The sequence below is a fragment of the Myotis daubentonii genome, chromosome 2 (assembly GCF_963259705.1).
Source record: "Myotis daubentonii chromosome 2, mMyoDau2.1, whole genome shotgun sequence".
In the NCBI taxonomy this organism is placed as follows: domain Eukaryota; kingdom Metazoa; phylum Chordata; class Mammalia; order Chiroptera; family Vespertilionidae; genus Myotis; species Myotis daubentonii.
In genome coordinates, this window is record NC_081841.1 from 25386560 (window position 1) to 25405322 (window position 18763).

The 18763-nt window shown below is 36.8% G+C and overlaps 1 protein-coding gene across 6 annotated transcripts in view; it reads right to left on the bottom strand.

The window, feature by feature from the left end:
* LRP6 (LDL receptor related protein 6) overlaps nt 1–18763 on the bottom strand; it is a 146211-nt gene that overhangs the window by 53785 nt on the left and 73663 nt on the right. For 5 of the 6 annotated variants that reach the window (XM_059682219.1, XM_059682218.1, XM_059682216.1 and 2 more), the window contains exons 4-7: nt 16311–16507; nt 14244–14375; nt 10766–11162; nt 8904–9075 (exon numbers count right to left, since the gene is read on the bottom strand). In XM_059682219.1, the coding sequence (XP_059538202.1) occupies nt 8904–9075; nt 10766–11162; nt 14244–14375; nt 16311–16507 (898 nt within the window). The remainder of the gene's footprint in view (nt 1–8903; nt 9076–10765; nt 11163–14243; nt 14376–16310; nt 16508–18763) is intronic. The other variant, XM_059682217.1, reaches the window with a different exon arrangement.

Here is an 18763-nt window from a genome sequence, read left to right on the forward strand (position 1 = left end):
CCCTCTTGTAATCTGGGACCCCTCAGGGGATGTTGGAGAGCCGGTTTCAGCCCAATCCCCAATTCGTGCACTTGGCCTCTAGTATAAATATAAAAGAGTATGTGGAAATAAAAGACCAAAACACCGCACACTGTTAAACTGAAGAATGTAAGTAATACAGACTTTTATATATTATGGCAACTAGTAGAAAACAACAGGCCCTTACTCCCATTTCTAACCCCCCATTTTTACTGTTTGCTTATGCAACAGAAACTAAAACAGTAAACAGAAAGAATAGTTGACAGTATCATCAGAGCATATGTTTGTTGCTCTACCAGACCCTCATTGCACTCCCCCACAAAAGCAAACAACATTAATAAACATATCTAATAAATTCAAATCACCATGAATGATATTATGATGAATGCTAAGAAATTTATAACAGGATTTCTTTTAGCTTAGGAATCACTCTCTAGTTGTAGGGGTAAATTATATTTACATTAAAACATATATACATATATACATATACATATACATATACACATACACATACATATACATAAACCTTCTCTAGTCTATAGCTAATCAAGAGAAACTTCAGGAAATAGTAGGAATTCAAATCCACCTTGAAGAATTCACGGATTTTCCACAATAAGAGAAATAACACATGTCAAGACACAGAGTTAATGATGCTTTGCTTGACTTACTTTGAAAGAAACTCTTTGAGGCAGAAAGAATACAAAAGATACTTAAAGAAGACATCACCAGGCAGATACCAGCCTATGGTAGGTATAAAATTCCAGGATAAGGAGAGTTATAGAAAACAAGAAACTTCTGAAAGCACTTTCAGGAGAGTGACATAACAAAGCTGTATTTCAGGAAGACCTCATTTACTTCTGTCACTGTGTTCAGACTGTTTGTGCTAAAGATAAAGTATCTTAAATATAGAATTATGGTTAATAAAATATTTTCAATTCTGTGAGATTGTAAAAGAAGTCCAAAATCCTTTATCTAAGTCTTGGAGCCAGCAGTATTTCAGAATTCAGCCCTTTTTTGTTTTAACAAAGTTACCACAATGTGCATATATCCCCTCTTCCTGGGTTCAGGGCAGCAGTTCATTATAAATATTTCTACAGAGGGAGATAAATAAAGGCTACAAATAGTCTTATACTGCTTCAGGTCAGGTTCTTCACAAACTGAATTAACAAAAACAATGTTTGGTTTTGAGAGGTTTTTGGATTTCAGAATTGCACATAACTGTAGATCAGAAATGCTTGGCTGATCTTCACTCCAGTCCCTTGACAAAACTGGGGTTTGGATCAGTGCTAATGCTATGCTAAGTGCAAGCAAGGGTCTCTGGGAAGAAGAAAAAAGCAAAGGACTTAGTAAGGTTTTTAGCAACATCTGGAAGAAAAACAACAAACGGTAATGAAGGTCTTAAGAAGATCTTCAGAATAGCACAATGGCCAAGAACTTATATTCAGCTCCCTAAATGCCACCACTTAAGGATTCTTCGAGCATTAGTCCCTTCCAGCTATTCCTGTTCTTTCACTTTAAAAGCAAATTATAAAAGTCTTAGGGAAGGGGAATGTTTAGGGAAAACATAAATGAAACTCACAGGAAAGCTAGATATAGCACATCTATTTCAAATTAAAGAATGTAATTAAAATGTACTAAAGATTTTTTAAATGTAATTTTATAAGCACATTGTTTCCTTTAATTCCCTTTCTATTCTTGTCTGCTGTCCTTTTGTGTGCTTTTTTTAAAATATATTTTCACTGATTTCAGAGAGGAAGAGGGAGGGGGAGAGAGAGAAACATCAATGATGACAGAGAATCACTGATCGGCTGCCTTCTGCACACCCCATACTGGGGATGGAGGCCACAATCTAGGGAATGGAACTGTGACCTACTGGTTCATAGGTTGATGCTCAACTCCTGAGCCATGCCGGCTGGGCATGTTTTTACAACAGGGTTGAGTCTAGAACAGTGCTGTCCAAGAGAAAAATAGTAATACAAGCCACAAATGTGAGTCGCGTGTGTAATTTTAAGTTTGGTGGTAGGCAGATTTTAAAACATTAAAAGGAATAGCTAAAATTAATTTTAATAATATACTTTATCAAATCAAACATATCCAAAATATATTCAGATTAGATCTCTGTCCCCTCTCACACCTGCCACTTTCAGGGTTGCCACAGGGTTGTCTTTCATTTGGTCTTTCCTTTCTCCTCAGCTATACTATACTTAATTCTAATATGGGTTAAAATTACTTTTAAAAAGCACACAAACAATTTCTGATGAAAAAAAAAATAGCCCTAACCGGTTTGGCTCAGTGGATAGAGCGTCGGCCTGCGGACTCAAGGGTCCCAGGTTCGATTCTGGTCAAGGGCATGTACCTTTGTTACGGGCACATACCTGGTAGGGAGTGTGCAGGAGGCAGCTGATCAATGTTTCTCTCTCATCAATGTTTCTAACTCTTTATCCCTCTCCCTTCCTCTCTGTAAAAAAATCAATAAAATATATTTTAAAAAAAATAAAACTCCACCTTTAAAAAAAATCTTTTATCAAATTTGCAAGTTTACATTTCAAAGCACTAGCTGAGGTTTATACGAGCAAGGACAAAGGCCGGATTCTTTCATTTCTTTTAGGTTATCTAAAAATAGAAGTATTAAAACCATAGTTGTATCAGTAAGAGAATCCTTATCTGTCATCTCCTTGGTTCTCTCATTTAGAACATTCTAGATTGATCATGTACTGATAATGGTTGAGGGTGGGTGGTTCATGACTCTTTTCTCTGTTTTGCTATATGTCTGAAATTTTCCCTAATAAAAAATAAAGATAAGGAGCAAGTCCAAAGGAGGAGGGGTCAGCAAAGGAGGAAGAGGGGAAGGACTGTTATTAATAAATCCTATTACTTTTGATATGATGTGGAAAGCAATTACTAGTATAATAATCCTCTGAAGAGATTAAGGAATCAACAGCTTAAATAAATTCTGATTTTGAGACTGTACATCTAAAGAACAATATTATTTCCCTCTGTATAGAGAACAATGCTTACTTTCTGAAACCTCTTTTAATTATTTGTTCAGAGTTCACACTTTTATTAGAAAATTGGCTTCTACCCTAAATATTTTTCTTTTACCAACCACACGATTTCTTTCTACTGGGCAGAAGCAACAAACAAGAACATGCTGCTTTTAAAACATTAAAAGGAAGAGCTAAAATTAATCACTCTTAGATTTATCACTCTTATATTTCTCATAGTCAACTAGGCACAGTTTGGGACAGGTTACTAGGTTTGTATATGTGGTTTTAAGCCCCTATGTCTAAAATAACAACACAATTCCTGGTAAAAGCTTGCTTGTACATTCTGAATCTAGAACAAGTGAACCATTTTAGGTGATTCCAAAAGATTACCCTTATGCTTTAGTAGTCGAGCCAACCCTACTTAAATCTCTGGCAACTCTTGAGGGTGTGTGCTTCCCTGTATTACCTCAGAGTGGTTAATTAGTTAAACTTAAATTAGGCTTCTGTCACCTCTAAAATCTTCCTCCAAATATGAACCAGAGTCTCCAGTGGTTTCAGCTGCTTCAACCACATTGTGGTATAGATTTAACATTCTGAGGCATTCTCAAATATTCCCAAACCACACTGAAAATGTGGGCTACAACAGGAAACAGATGTGAGTTAACAAGAACATTATCTCTACGGAGAGGAGGTAATAGCAAACCTTCTATAAACATCACATCCGGTTTTTGGAGCAGTTTCATCAGTTCATTAAATGTCAAGACAGGATTACCCATGAACTCTTGGAAGGCAGCCAGTCTACTACCCAAGTTGCTGCTATGCCACTTTACTTAACTAGGCATGTTAACAAATAGATGACAATAGGACAGTGATGGTGAACCTATGACACACGTGTCAGAGGTGACACGCGAACTCATTTTTTTGGTTGATTTTTCTTTGTTAAATGGCATTTAAATATATAAAATAAATATCAAAAATATGTCTTTGTTTTACTATGGTTGCAAATATCAAAAAATTTCTGTATGTGACACGGCACCAGAGTTAAGTTAGGGGTTTTTCAAAATGCTGACACGCCGAGCTCAAAAGGTTCGCTATCACTGCAATAGGACAACTAGGCACCTATCATAAAATGAATTGGAGTGGGAATGCTATGCAGTAAAAGAGAAACTAAAATTATGCTCACAGGGAACTATTCCTCTTCTAATGTTCCAGGCAATAGCTAAATCAAGGAGCGAATCAGAAGTTTTAAGACAGACAAATAGATATTATTGGGGGTTGATTAATACACTTCATAGGACATAAAATATAATTTAACAGAAATGGCACTTAAAAAATAAAATATATACCCATGGAAATAACATTTCAGTCATGCAGAATCTCGCAGGGGTGACAAGTAAAGAGAAATGCTTTGGACCAAGTAGGGGAAGTAAGGGGATGCCATGCACCTGTTTAAGAGAGCAGGAAGGGCAATGACAGTGCTGCATTTAAAGCCTTTTAACCTGGTTCAAAGTAAATGCAAGTGATTTTTTAATATGAAGGGAAAGTATCATAATTGCACTAGATCGTTTTATTTTTTTTCAAGAAGTCATGCTTAAAATATTAAACATTTGCAGTTACTAAGTTCTTTTACAGAGAGAGCTAAGAATTGCTATTGTCACCAAAGCTTTCTAAAATCTGAATTGCACAGAAAAACTATAAAATTGAGAACAGATTTTCAGAAAAAGGCATAATAAACAGCAACATCACCTTAGTCAATTATGCTGAACTAGGGGCCCACTGCACGAATTTGTCCATCTTGAAAGGAACCGTGGGCCACACGGCTGCAGTGGGCACAGGGGTGGGTTTTAGCCCATCCTCCGCCTCTGCCCGGCCCCTCCTGCCACAGCCCTCCCCTCCCCCCCTCCCCCCTCTGCCAGAAGCCTCGCTCCGGCTGCCGCTGCCACTGCTCCCACGCACTGACGGCGGCCAGCCCTGCTCACACCAGCAGCGCGGAGCGATTGGAGCCTGGGCCAGCGGTGGGTGCAAGCAAGGCCTGCACCATCAGTGGGTGTGAGTGGTAGCTGCTGCCCTGATCACTCCTCAGGAGCAGGGGAAGGTGGAGAAACCCTCAGTGCAACAGATGTTTTTGGCAGTGAAACCTGACCAAGAAAAATGAGAATGTTAAGACACAACATGTTTCTGCCTACTGCAGGATCTCATAAAGCAGAAATGGAGGCTTATTTCAAGTTTCCCCTATCAGAAAAATAGAAATGATCCTTTCTGCACATGCTTTAATATTTATTATCAGGAAGCCCCAAAACACTATATTAACACTTGGGTGGAGAAAGGGCGGGGAAATCCAGTGCAGACAAGTAAACCAGAAGCTGGTTCATAAAAGGCAATTAAATATTAGCATAATGAAGCAGCATAAACAAGTACCAGCATGTACCTTTTAACTGACACATACAGATAAGTAGTCACTCTTCAGGTGACAAGTAAGGAAATCAGACATATCCTCACAGATGCAGTCTTATATTAAATCACAGGCCAATATTATGACTGTCTTTCAGAAAGTTTGACATTAGCAATTCCTTGTGTCCCCTCATCCCTCTCTACAGAAGATGGTTATAAACCTCAGATAAACCTATTTATTCTTTCTGCAACTCTGTATAATAGAAATTGAATCTCAAACCCAGAGCTGCCCATTACTTTTCTCTGGCTTCCCTAATCCTTAGACCCAGTCCCCCAATATATCCAACATTTGGTTATCCTCCCTTACAAAAAAAGGGAGTGAGAACCAGACCTAAGGAATCTCCACTGAGGAAGCAAATAGCAAATGTACATTCTGAGCTTTTCCCATAAGATCCACTTGAAACACAAGATTTACTATGCCTTACAATGCTACATAGTAATGTACCAAAGAACTATCTTCTCTTCTCAAATGTACTATAAACACATATAGGACAGTTTGATCCCAAGTAAACTCTAAGTCTTCCAGAAAAGAACACGGCTATTAAATCCATAATTTGATATTTTCTTATTGACCCAGGGAAAAAAAGCAGTTTTCACTCTTGGGCATGACAAAAGTTAGGAAGCTTTCTTAAAAGGATGCATCTAGAGGAGAGCATGTGACCTAGACTAGGGTCAGGTCAGTACTTAGGATCAGCTGCTACACAACAAAGGCTAACAAATAACCTTCTAGAAAAAGAAGCATTTTAAAAATTATATATCTTTTCAGAAGTTTTCAAGTTCAGTATAATCCATCTACTATTCAGTAAAGCAAGATGAAAAGCCAGTGGTGGCAGTTGCTCCTATAATCACTACTAGTCTCAGGGAAATTAACAGTTTTTCTCCCCCAATTATGTAAGATTAATTTAGGTAAGGAGCTGCGCTCTTTCCTTAGTTTGTCATATATCAGCAATTTTACACATCATCCTAAATTCAGAAGAGAAAAAATAACAACACCAGCTCTTTATTTCCCAAATGTGTCTGTGAAAAGAAAATGACAAAAGCATTGATGCTCAATTAGGGAAACTTCATCAGAATCTTCAGGGAACAGAATAAGGAGAGGTGTGTGTGTATATATTTTAGTGGAAGTTAGATGTACAATTAACCCCAAATAACCTATCAAAAAGAGGACAAAGACAAATAGAAGCTGTGTTCTAGCAAAGCTGCAAGAAGAGAAACAGATCTAAAAGTTAGGTTTAAAAATGTTGGTACCACTCAAGGAAGAAGTAAGTGAGGGAGCAAATGACACTACCATATACACCTGTATACAATGTATAGCACAGGACAACAGGCAAAGATATCGGAATAAATACTAATTTTGAGATCTACTGGATTCACAGCAAACTAAGAAAATAATTCGCATTTAATCAGTATTACATATTGTTATGTAATATGTATTCATTTTTATTCTTTTTCAAAAATATTTTTAATTGATTTCAGAGAGGAAGGGCAAGGGAGAGAGAGATAGAAACATCAATGATGAGAGAACGGATTGGCTGCCTCCTGCATGCCCCCACACAGGGGACTGAGCCTGCAACACAGGCATGTGCCCTGACTGGGAACTGAACCGTGGCCTCCAGGTTCATAGATCAACGCTCAACCACTGAGCTACACCAGCTGGGCTTCATTTTTATTCTTAAATACTATCACTCAGAACCTCCATAAATTCTCATTTCTTTACGTGAATCCCTCCTGAACTATTTGTGATTTTGAATAAATTTCTATATCTAAAGTGCTAAAAGTGACCTGAAATGGGAAAGCTAAAAAAAAAGTAAGACCAAATATGGAATTTAAAAAATCCCTACAAAATAAGAAATCAAGTGTTCTTCCCTACTTTAATTATGTTCTCTTCCCTTATGTACAGACGTTCTTCTTGGACACATAAGCTTTAAACTTTTTCGAAGAGTAGTTATTACCTATCAATCATGGATAGTCCACAGCTGATCAACAATACACACTTGTGAACTGGTTGGGAATGGGTGTGCAATTTGTATTCAGGCCAACCAAGTGAAGCTAATAGCCTTCTGAAAAGTGAACCCATAACCTTTGTCTCATTAGCACTGTACTCCAGCTGTTAAAGATTGAAACACTAACTTGGATTTAAAGGGTGGGGGGCAATAAAACACTAACAACAGGGAGAAAATTTATATAGTCAAGTCTACGAAAAATTTTCTATTAATGGAAACCAGCTGCAAGAATAAGAGATGCAGTTTTCAGTATTTGAGCCTGGTGGGAATACTGATGGGATTTTTCTATTCCAAGTTTCCGTTCTGAAGCGAGGCCCTTCAATTCATTATTCTCTCAGAGTCCCTGGAACTCCTAAGAATACCTTTCTGAAATAAAAACTCTAGATCCCAAATTACCTATGTACTAGAAAATACCTGCTGTGGCTTTGAAGAGACATTCAAAGTGATTCTTGATATGAAAAGTCATGCATTCCTCAAAGGAATAGTATGATCAAAACTCTGTTTTAAATATGCAATCCATAAGATTTCTAGCACAGCTTAATTCAAAGCTGTGAAATTTAGACTTCATGCTCAATATTAAAGCTATAAACCATTTACAAAAGACTGAAAAAATACTCACCACTAGTTGTTTCCACCATATTTCTATTCTGATACTACAATTTAATTCTACCACCTATATAGATAAAAGCCTAAGCAACTGTTACAACTGGTTAACAGAATGACCACTCGACCAGTTGCTATGATGACGCACTGACCACCAGGGGGCAGATGCTCAACACAGAAGCTGCCCCCTGGTGGTCAGTGTGCTCCCACAGCTAAACTCCTGTGGTGGGCCAACTTCCTGTGGTTCCTCCCCCACCCCCCAACCGCCCACCCGTCACCAGCCCCAACTGCCCCAATCGGGACTGGGTAAGATGGCCCTGATCAGCCCCGACTGCTGGCCAGGCCGAGGAACCCCACCTGTGCAGTGCACGAATTCATACACCAGGCCTCTAGTTTGGTAAATATTTTTCCCAAGCTTTGGTTAATTAATCTTTCTCCCCATAGTTCATAATCAATTTAACAACAAAAAGGCTATACACACACATGGGCTTTGTTTTCCTGACATGACTACCAGCTTTTCCAGTATAGATCTTATATAACATTTGTTTTGTGCATAAACTGCCCCTAGGAAATTTAGGCAGTGGCTTTTACCCATAATGAAGAAAATCATTCATATAAGTGATATGAAAGATGAATACCCATTTCTCATACCAGTATAACTCAGAAATCCTAGGGTTAGGTGCATGAAAACACATTAATTCCTAGAATCCTAAAGGTTGAGCAAAATTTCTGTAAAAGATTCCTCTAGAACCCCAGACAAAAGGCAAGAATATATCCATCAAATTACCATAACTCAAAACCATTATAAAACTGGTTCTAAAATGAAAAGCAAAAAACAAACCTCAATTTTGTCTGTTTTGGCATCTCCCCAGTATATTTTGCCTTCATCATAATCCAAGGCTAAACCATTTGGCCAACCAAGAGAAGTGTTAACCAACACTACTCGGTCAGAACCATCCAGAGCTGCTCGTTCAATTTTTGGGATTTCTCCCCAGTCAGTCCAATACATGTACCTATAGAAGTAAACACACACACACAAAAAAAAAATGAGCTAAAAACAGATAATAAACTATAGCTCTCAGATATACTAAGGTGAGATCGACCAGTCATATCACACTGATGTCATCAATAAACACCATAGAAGGGGGAGAAATAGCACTTAAACATACCAAGAGTATGTTTAAGGCATTTATACTAGCAGTGTATAAGCTTGAAGGGAATTTTCATATCAAGTGTTTTCTAGAGCCCTAACTGGTTTGGCTCAGTGGATAGAGCGTCGGCCTGTGGACTGAAGGGTCCCAGGTTCGATTCCGGTCAAGGGCATGTACTTTGGTTGCGGGCACATCCCCAGTAGGGGGTGTGCAGGAGGCAGCTGATCAATGTTTCTCTCTCACTGATGTTTCTAACTCTCTATCCCTCTCCCTTCCTCTCTGTAAAAAATCAATAAAATATATTTTTAAAAAAGTGTTTTCTAGAAATGATAATAAAAATGCCTTCCAATAAATAATGAGATTCCATTATTAGTTATGTTTTTTCAAAATATTTTGTGCTCCCTCCCCGGGGGCGGGGAGGGGCAGGGCAGGACACTTGTGTCGTCGTCATGGCGACAACGCAGGCATTCTGCACCACCCCAGCCGCTCCAGGCCTCTGGGCAGCGTGGGAAGGTGGAAAGGCGGCTCCGGCCGGAGTGAAGGCGGTGCCGGCAGCCAGGGGGAAGGAAGGCCCATTCTTGCACAAATCTTCATGCATCGGGCCTCTAGTCAATAATAAATAGAGTTCTCTAACAAACTCTCACTGTAGTGCCAAGTGATTCTTCAGGCCCTTGAGAGTTTAATTGGCTCTAAGGCATTGGTATATACAGAAGTTTAAGGATTTGCCACTACATTTGCCCTCAGAATGAATATCATAGTTAACAAATAACATTGGTGAGTATGTAGAAAACTTTGTTTCCCTGGACTACGGTCAGGATGTTATGTCACAAAAATAAAAATATGCCCTGCTAGTGTGGATAAGTGGTTGAGCGTCGACCCATGAACCAAGAGGTCCGAGATTCAATTCCTGGTCAGGACACATGCCCGGGGTTTCAGACTCAATCCAGTAGGGGGCGTGCAGGAGGCAGTCAATCAGTGTGTCTCTCTAATCCATGTTTCTATCTCTCCATCCCTCTCCCTTCCTCTCTAAAATGGATAAAAACATACTTTTTTAAAAAAGAGGGGGCATGCTCTTCATAACTTCTTCCTTCCTATAAAAAATAAAAAAGACTGGGAGTCAAGCTGCATGGCCTGACAAAGTTTTAAAAATAGAGTCATTTATATATTTGAAAATATATGACAGAAGATATGTTTTTACCATATCATTCCAGAAGTACTGAAAATAAAATGAAATTAAATGAAAGAGAAAGAAAAAGAGTTCTGAAAACTATTTCTTTTAACATTTTTCATGGTCATGATGCAACCTAGACAAAATCTGCAGCCAACACAAAGTCAGCAAGCATGGGCTTAATTTAGAAAGAAAAAGTATTCAAAACATTCAAGGGAAAAAACTAGCAATTCTTTAACTTGATATTTTATTACAATCACTATATACCAAAAATGGAAAGCCATTTATTGGAAACCATACATCAAATTGTTTTTGTCAATATATTTAGGGACCTATAGGAAACAAAAATACCAGGCAAAATGTTCTATTAGCAGAGCTTCTTACCCAACCATGGGATCTAACACAATAGCCCGGGGTTCCTCTAAGTCCTCCGAAATCAATATCTTCCTCATGGTCCCATTGAGCCTTGTTACTTCTATCCGATCAGTGCCAGTGTCTGTCCAATAAAGATTTCGGGCAACCCAGTCAACAGCAATACCATCAGGATGTGCAATCTGAGCAGTGACCACAAACTGACTACCAGATCCATCTATGAATGAGCGGCGTATGGCCCTCACTTCATCATCAGTCCAGTAGATATAGCCTTCCACAGGATCATAATCTATAGCAATGGCATGACGGATATCTTCTAACTGTAGAACAATGTCTGTGAAGTCTGGTGTATCTAAAGAAATGCGTCTCAAGTCTGTCCTTCGGGCTAAAAGCAATAATTCAGTGGCACCTAGAACAAAGTAGAATAAATGAGAAGGCAAAAATAAAATTAAAACACACAAGCAAAATTGAGCAACTCTAAATAAAGAATGTAGAATTCCTTTAGGAATTGACACGTAGTATAAAAGGATACTAGCATCTATTTAAGGTGAAAATGAAAAGTAATGCAGTGAAATAGAAATAGCTTGACTATGAGGTGAAGCTCTTTAATGACTGAACTCTGGTTTCATTCATTATATGCAGCCTCTGGGGGGCTGCTTAAAGGTATAATGAACACTAAGTAAGTAGTGACTAAGAAATTAAGTAGCTGAATATTAACGGAGGAAGGAGATAGGATATAGGTCCTTTGTTCAAAAAGTATGCTTTTGCCAGGGCATTGTGGCACAGTGGTGAAGGTTGACCTATGAACCAGGAGGTCATAGTTCCATTTACGGTCAAGACATATGCATAGGTTGTGGGCTGATCCCCATTATGGGGCATACAGGAGGCAGCCAATCAATGATTCTCTCTCACCACTGATGTTTCTATCTCTCCCTCTCCCTTCTATCTGAAAGCAATAAATAAATGAATACACACACACACACACATATTAAGTATGCTTCTTTAAAAGGTAAGGAAATCTAGAACAAGGTCATCTAGAACAAGGTCTTTTTGTGATTGATAAAGATATTCTAAAATTGGATTGTGATGGTTGCACGACTCTGTAAATTTACTAAAAATCATTGACTTGTACACTTGTAATGGCTAAATTTTGTGGTATGTAAATTATATCTCAGTAAAGCTGTGGACAAAGCTAACTATAAGATAATGCCTGGCTGAAGGAAATAGCAACAGAAGACAGAGGGAATCAGATAAATGTAACAGTGGTTAAAAGTACGAATTGTGGATCTGCTAGAACTGAATTCAAGTAGTTATACAAACTTAGACAAAACACCCACTCTCTCTAAGCCTAGTCACTTTGTCTGTATCTCACAGGGTTGATTCGAGCGCTCAGGAATGTACTGAACATAAAAGTACTCAATAAATATTAATTAATATATTATTATCATTAGAAAATACTTTCAAATTTTTATTTCATTGAGTTTTAAATCCAATTTATTTATGAAATATTTTAAACTCAAATTAGTATTCAATAAAAATACAGCAGATACTGAGAATATTTATAATTGTTCAAGTAAATCACTAGCAAAAAGTCATCTAATTATAAAAGCTAGTAAGAAAATTGACATCCAAAAGAGTGAAAAAAGATTCCTAACCAAAGCAGTAAGTGCAAAGGAAAATACTAGCATTAAACTGACAAGAGTAAAGCTCTCAGCATCAGCTTTTTAAATGTAGAATTAATTGTAAATGAACTCTGTCTTGAAGAAAATATAGCCCTAAAAGCCATAGCAGGCACCAAGTAGGAATAACTGCAAAATTTACTGCCTTTGCTCTATCAAAAGGAGGCAGCCCAAAACTTTGTAAACAAAGAAGTCACAGAAAGTTAAGCTGTTAATTTAAGCAAGGTGATCAAAACAGAATAGTTAACTGAAGGCTACTACAGGTCAAATATATATCTGAATTTCAAAATAGTTGTTAAACATGTACCCTTTGAGGGAGTAGACAGACCACTATTGCTAAAATAAATCCTGTTTTAAAGTCAGGCTACATATTTTTAAACAAAAAGGAAACATTACAAAAACCTTTTGTTTTAAATTGAAACCAAATTACTGTTTGCCATGGAAACCATCTGACAAGAGTCAGCCAGCTTCACCTTTGACTATGAGAATAATTTATCAATGCCAAGTCATGACAAATATCCTGTACACCGGCTCAATTCCATCTCTCTGACTCCATGACCCCCCTGCCAGGAACTCTCTAACTCACTCTGAAAAAAAAGGCTTCTGCTTTACAGAGTTAGATAAAGAAGCCACTGCTAAATACAACAATTTTTTTACCAGGTCTTGCTGGTGGCTAGAGAACCAGATGGTGATCCATAGGGGTGAGACTGAAGAATAACATTCAGATTAAGAAGAATAAGAGAAGAACTGGTATTCTCCCAAATCAGAAATCCCCTGAAATGTCCTAACCAGTATACCTCTCCAACATGCCCTCTCTCTATGGAGCAGCAATTTTTAGCTTTTTCCATCTCATGGCACACATAAACTAATTACTAAAACTCTGCGGCACACCAAAAAATATATTTTTTGCCAATCTGACCAAAAAGTATAATTTTTTTTATTTATTTATTTTTATTGCTTAAAGTATTACAAAGGGTATTACATATGTGTCCATTTTTCCCCCCCGCCCTTGACAGTTCCCTAGCCTCCCCTATCCCCCAGTGTCTTATGTCCATTGGTTATGCTTATATGCAAAAAAGTATAATTTTGATTCATTCACACTGAACGGCTATTGTTGTGTTGGCTGTTGTCATTTTTTAATTTGACAATCTAAGGGAAAAGAGGTCAGTGACCTGACTAAATAGTAACGTATTGCATGTTTTAAAAATTCTCGCAGCATACCAGTTGAAAATCACTGCTATAGAGAATTAAGAAAGTAAGAAGAGGCAGTGTAGTTGCTATGTATAGAGAGAGGTTGCTTTAAACAGTACAATATGCAACTTTTTCTTCTTCTGAAAGCACTTCTCTGTTATTAAAAGGCAATTAAAAATATCATTCTTTTTCAGACAATATTATCTACCCCCATGATAGTCTTTACAGTTAAAAGTTTAATAAACATATTTTCCTTGCACAGAGGTTCTTTATGTACAAGTGTTACCTATTGTTAAAAATGTACTTTTTATGAGAATACTCATTTCCACAGGAATCAATTGTGACATAAATGATTATAAGAGTTGATAGAAAAAAGAAATAGCACCTAATTATTTTCAAAAACAGCATGTTAAAAATACTAAAATAATTTTTAAAATAGTTTGCAAGAGGCCAAAAAACAGAAAACACTCCTGTTATTTAACCAATTATGAAGCTAAGATTAAGTAACGAGTCTCCTGAAGCACTCTACTATATAGAGCTTATTATAGAGAAATAAAACAAATCATAAAGAATTCCAATTGCTATTAAAAATGTTTCCTTCTTGGAGACCATGTTCTTACCATCTTTGCAAGTTTTTCCGTTCTCCAGGAGTTTGACCCCAGTTGGGCAAGCACACTGATAAAAAGGCTTGACTGGAGACATCAAACACAAATGGGAACAACCACCATTATCAATTCCACATGGATTTGTAGCTGTCAAGTATAAATCACACTGATTAATACCAATGATTATAGATGACCTCTCTCACTCTAGGTACACAAAGGTTAACAACCATAACATGAACAACTCTGATAAACCAAATTATTACCAAATGCCATCCAGGTGCTTGACTACTAGAACATCTGCAAGGAAGGGAGTTAATCAGTGAGAAGTTATTTAGCATTCAGTATCCAAGAGGAATACACAGAAATAAAGCAGAAGGTCCCTGCCCTAAAAAAGCTTACAATCTAGTCGGTAAGCCAAAATTAACAAACTAGAAAACAATATAAAACCATGAAACTAAAGCCTATGTTGCACATTATAGACTATGTAAATAAGTATAGAGTCAAATGGGAAATAAATCATTAGAGATTAAAAAAACAAAAAAGCTTCATGGAGGATGTAGGATATGACAGGGGCCTTGAAGGACAGGAAAGAAGACATTTCAAGCGCGGTGAAACCATAATATAAAAGCTTGAAGTCTGTAATTGGGAAAGAAAATAAAGTGAATAGTCTAACTGGAAATTAAGGTTTCTGTTGATTAATAAGAACTAAAGTTGAATGAACACAGAGAATGAGAACAGACTGGCAGAAGGGACTGATAACCAAGAAAAGTAATTCCAATGTAAAAAAAAAAAAAAAAAAAAAAAACACTTTGGAAAGATTAACATGGAAAAGATACGCATATGGATTAAAAAAGGGAATTTGTAGAATCTATGAAAAAAATAGATTTAAATAATATTCATAGAAAAAAATCAGTAAGATAGAAGCCAACAAAATATGAAAGATTAAGGAAAGTAATATCACGGATAAATGCAAATTCTCAAATTAGTAAAACACAAAGTACCAACAGTGCAATTAAAAAAACAACAACATGGAAATTCTCTCCTGAGGGCTAATCATGAGAATAAAAAATTCATACAAATGACTAAACATTTTCTTTTTAACAAAAGAGCAACACATACATTTAAAAGCATTTCTATGGACTCATAATCACAAGATTCCAATATAACAAATTCAACATTTAACTATGTCCCACCTAAATCAGTGGTTCTCAAACTTCCTAATACAGCGACCCTTTAATACAGTTCCTCATGTTGTGGTGACCCCCAATTTCATTGTTACAAATTGAACATAATTAAAGCATAGTGATTAATCACAAAAACAATATGTAATTATATGTGTTTTCCGATGGTCTTAGGCAACCCCTGTGAAAGGGTCGTTCGACCCCCAAAGGGGTCGCGACCCACAGGTTGAGAACCGCTGCCCTAAATGGAAGGAGCTAATACAAGGCAATGTATAATCTAAAAACTCTTCATTTTTGACTATGGAATACAATCAGACACATGCCAAATATTTATTTACACACAACTGCCAAACATTTAACATTCTCAAATTCCTTCAAATATAATTCTATCCCCTTTGTAAGTAATTGTTGTAGGCAGTCACAGCCCAAACCATTGTAAAGGTTGACCAAAAAACAAAAGCAAAATTAAGATAAAAGGGGATGGGAGTGTGCACAGAAAAGTTTCTGTAGGTATTTTATTCAGCAAACTGAGGTACTTAAATTTACCAGTTAGATTAACAGAAGATTCCATTCAAGAAGAGTTTGTTTTTAAACATACTCATAGTAAACATCACACACACATTAGAGAGACATAATATGAACAAGAAATACATTTGTGTATGAGCTATCTCAATTTCTTATTTCCCTCTTCTCCACCTCTATAACTCTAAATCCAAACAAGGGGCTGAGGTCATCTGTAGTGATAGATATTAAGCTGTTGTTTAACCTGAATTATATTTTGATGTTTTCCCTATTGTTTAATTCCTCCCTGCTACCATGTCCTCCTGCATCTCAAGAACGCCAGACAACACAGTGCTTCAAAGTTATTCCAACTTGCAATTTAAAAATCAAAATCACTTACCATTTGGCTGCCTCTGTTGGCTGAAGGCATGTATATCCATGGGAGAGAAGATGTTAGAATGGATTTCACGCAGACCCTCGCCAGTGTACTTGTTGCAAGCCAAAATGGAGTGTGTATTCCAGTCAGTCCAGTACAATGTGTCCTCAAATAACGTCAAGGCAAAAGGATGAGGAAGGGAACCTTTAACCACTGCCTGCCTATTAACACAAAGAGAAAAACTCATATATTTCTAAATTTTATTATTTTATCAGAATGTCATCTCTCCCATTAAATGGTTTTGTAATCCACATTAACACATACAAACCCTGAGTAACACACACTAGTATCTTAAGGTCAAATACGCCTGTGAAAAATAAGTCACATAGTAAATTCAAATATATTTTCACACTGTCCAAGACCCCCAAACCAAGTACTTCAGAATGGTCCCTAATTTGGTAGCAGCCCCCAGGTTCACTAGAAGCTACCAGACAGAGAAGCCCAAATATTAGCACTGCTATCAATTCCCATCTCTGAATTCACATCTTCCATCCTTCCACATAATTCATCTCATTACAGGAGAAAGGTTAGCAAAAAGAAAAATCCTATGGTTGGCACTGGGAAGCAGTTTTAAATAAGCAATAGGGCCCTAACCAGTTTGGCTCAGTGGACAGAGCGTCGGCCTGCAACGGAAAGGTCCCAGGTTTGATTCCGGTCAAGGGCATGTACCTTGGTTGTGGGCACATCCCCAGTAGGAGGTGTGCAGGAGGCAGCTGATCAATGTTTCTCTCATTGATGTTATTTCTAAGTCTCTATCCCTCTCCCTTCCTCTCTGTAAAAAATCAATAAAAGATATTTTTAAAATAAATAAATAAATAAGCAAGCAAGCAATAGGTTTTTTCCCTTCTTGATGTGGAAGAACAAAGAACCTAAGCCTGTTTCTTCCATCACTTCGTATGGTTTCGATAACTGAAAGTAAAAACATACACATAAGGCTAAAAAGGCGTTCTGGTAGAGCTTTCTCTGGAAACCCATCTAGTCCGGCACAAGATCATCTCAGCTAACTTTTGGCTATATAGTTTCTTAACCTTCACAAGTCATGTAGCAAAAAGGAAGTCCTGCCACTGGCAGAATGTGTTCATGAGATAAAGCAGACCTAAAACCTTCACAAGCAATCTATGCTATATGAAAGAAAAGGTAGACTGCCTGATTAGTACTAAAGGCACAGAACTTTGCAGAGTGTCATGGAGAGTGATATAATTAATAAATACTTTTGAATAATAAACAAAAAATGTTCTGAGCCGAAATAATATTAAAGAAAATAAATGCTTTGACATTTTCATAATATCAAATATAATAGTTTCATAAATAGCCCAGGGAGAGAAAAAAAAGGGGGGGGACAGAGGGAGCGAGAATATAAGCAACTGAAGATAAATAAAGAATATCACATATTTTAGGGAAGAAAATTCAATTTTTGGTCCTTGAGGTTATTTGATGATCTGTAATATCTAAGAGACTACCAGTAAAATAAATTAAATTGAGATAAAATAATTTTTATCTAAGCAGAATTAGCATCCGTTACTGCACATGAAATGGGTCTAGCTCTAGCCTACGGTGTTTTATATTTAGGGCAAATTTTTAAAAAACTGAATACACAATTAGCATTACTAGTTTAGCAAACAAACTTTTTATTTTAGAACCTTATATCTACTCTACCAGCCCAATCACTGCAATTTTCTCCTCTCATTTTTCTTATTTCTCTCTTCCCTAGCAAATTAGTTTTCCACCTCATTTCCCAAAAAGAACTGTTACAATGTCCTCCACATTTTAAATGAACAGCTTTAAGTTCCCTACAGTGATTATGACATTTACAGGAATGATATCATAGTTTAAGTCCAAATTTAAATAGACCAACATATTTCATACTAAAGTCTTTCGGAATTCATTATGGTAAGATATAGAGAGAGAGTTCTGAGAAGTTGCCAAGAAAGGCAAGTAACACAACTGAAAAATAATAGTAAAAACTAAACTACTCAGCACTTCATTAACAATTTTTAAAAATTGCAAATTACGTACATAATGATTTTTCTTTTATTTATACTTCCCTGGATTCTGTCATCTAATTTCTGAGCTTCTAATTTTAATTTATATTGGTTTTTGACAGGTAACATTTCACTTACTGATAGTGCATTTTAAAATGGAGATTTTGATCTGTTCTATGATATCTTTTTAGGAAGTTTCCTATGAAAAGCATTACTCGGTTCATCAGTTTGTTTTTTTCTTTATAACGTTTTTTTCTTCAGCTCTACTGAGGTATAATTCACAAATAAAATGGAAAGATATCACGGTGTATGTAGTGATAAGATATACATATAAATTATGAAAGGATTCCCCCATCTAGTTAAACATCATATCTCACAATTTTTTTTGTTTGTTTGGTGTTTAAGGTTCAACTCTCTTAACAAACTTCAATTACT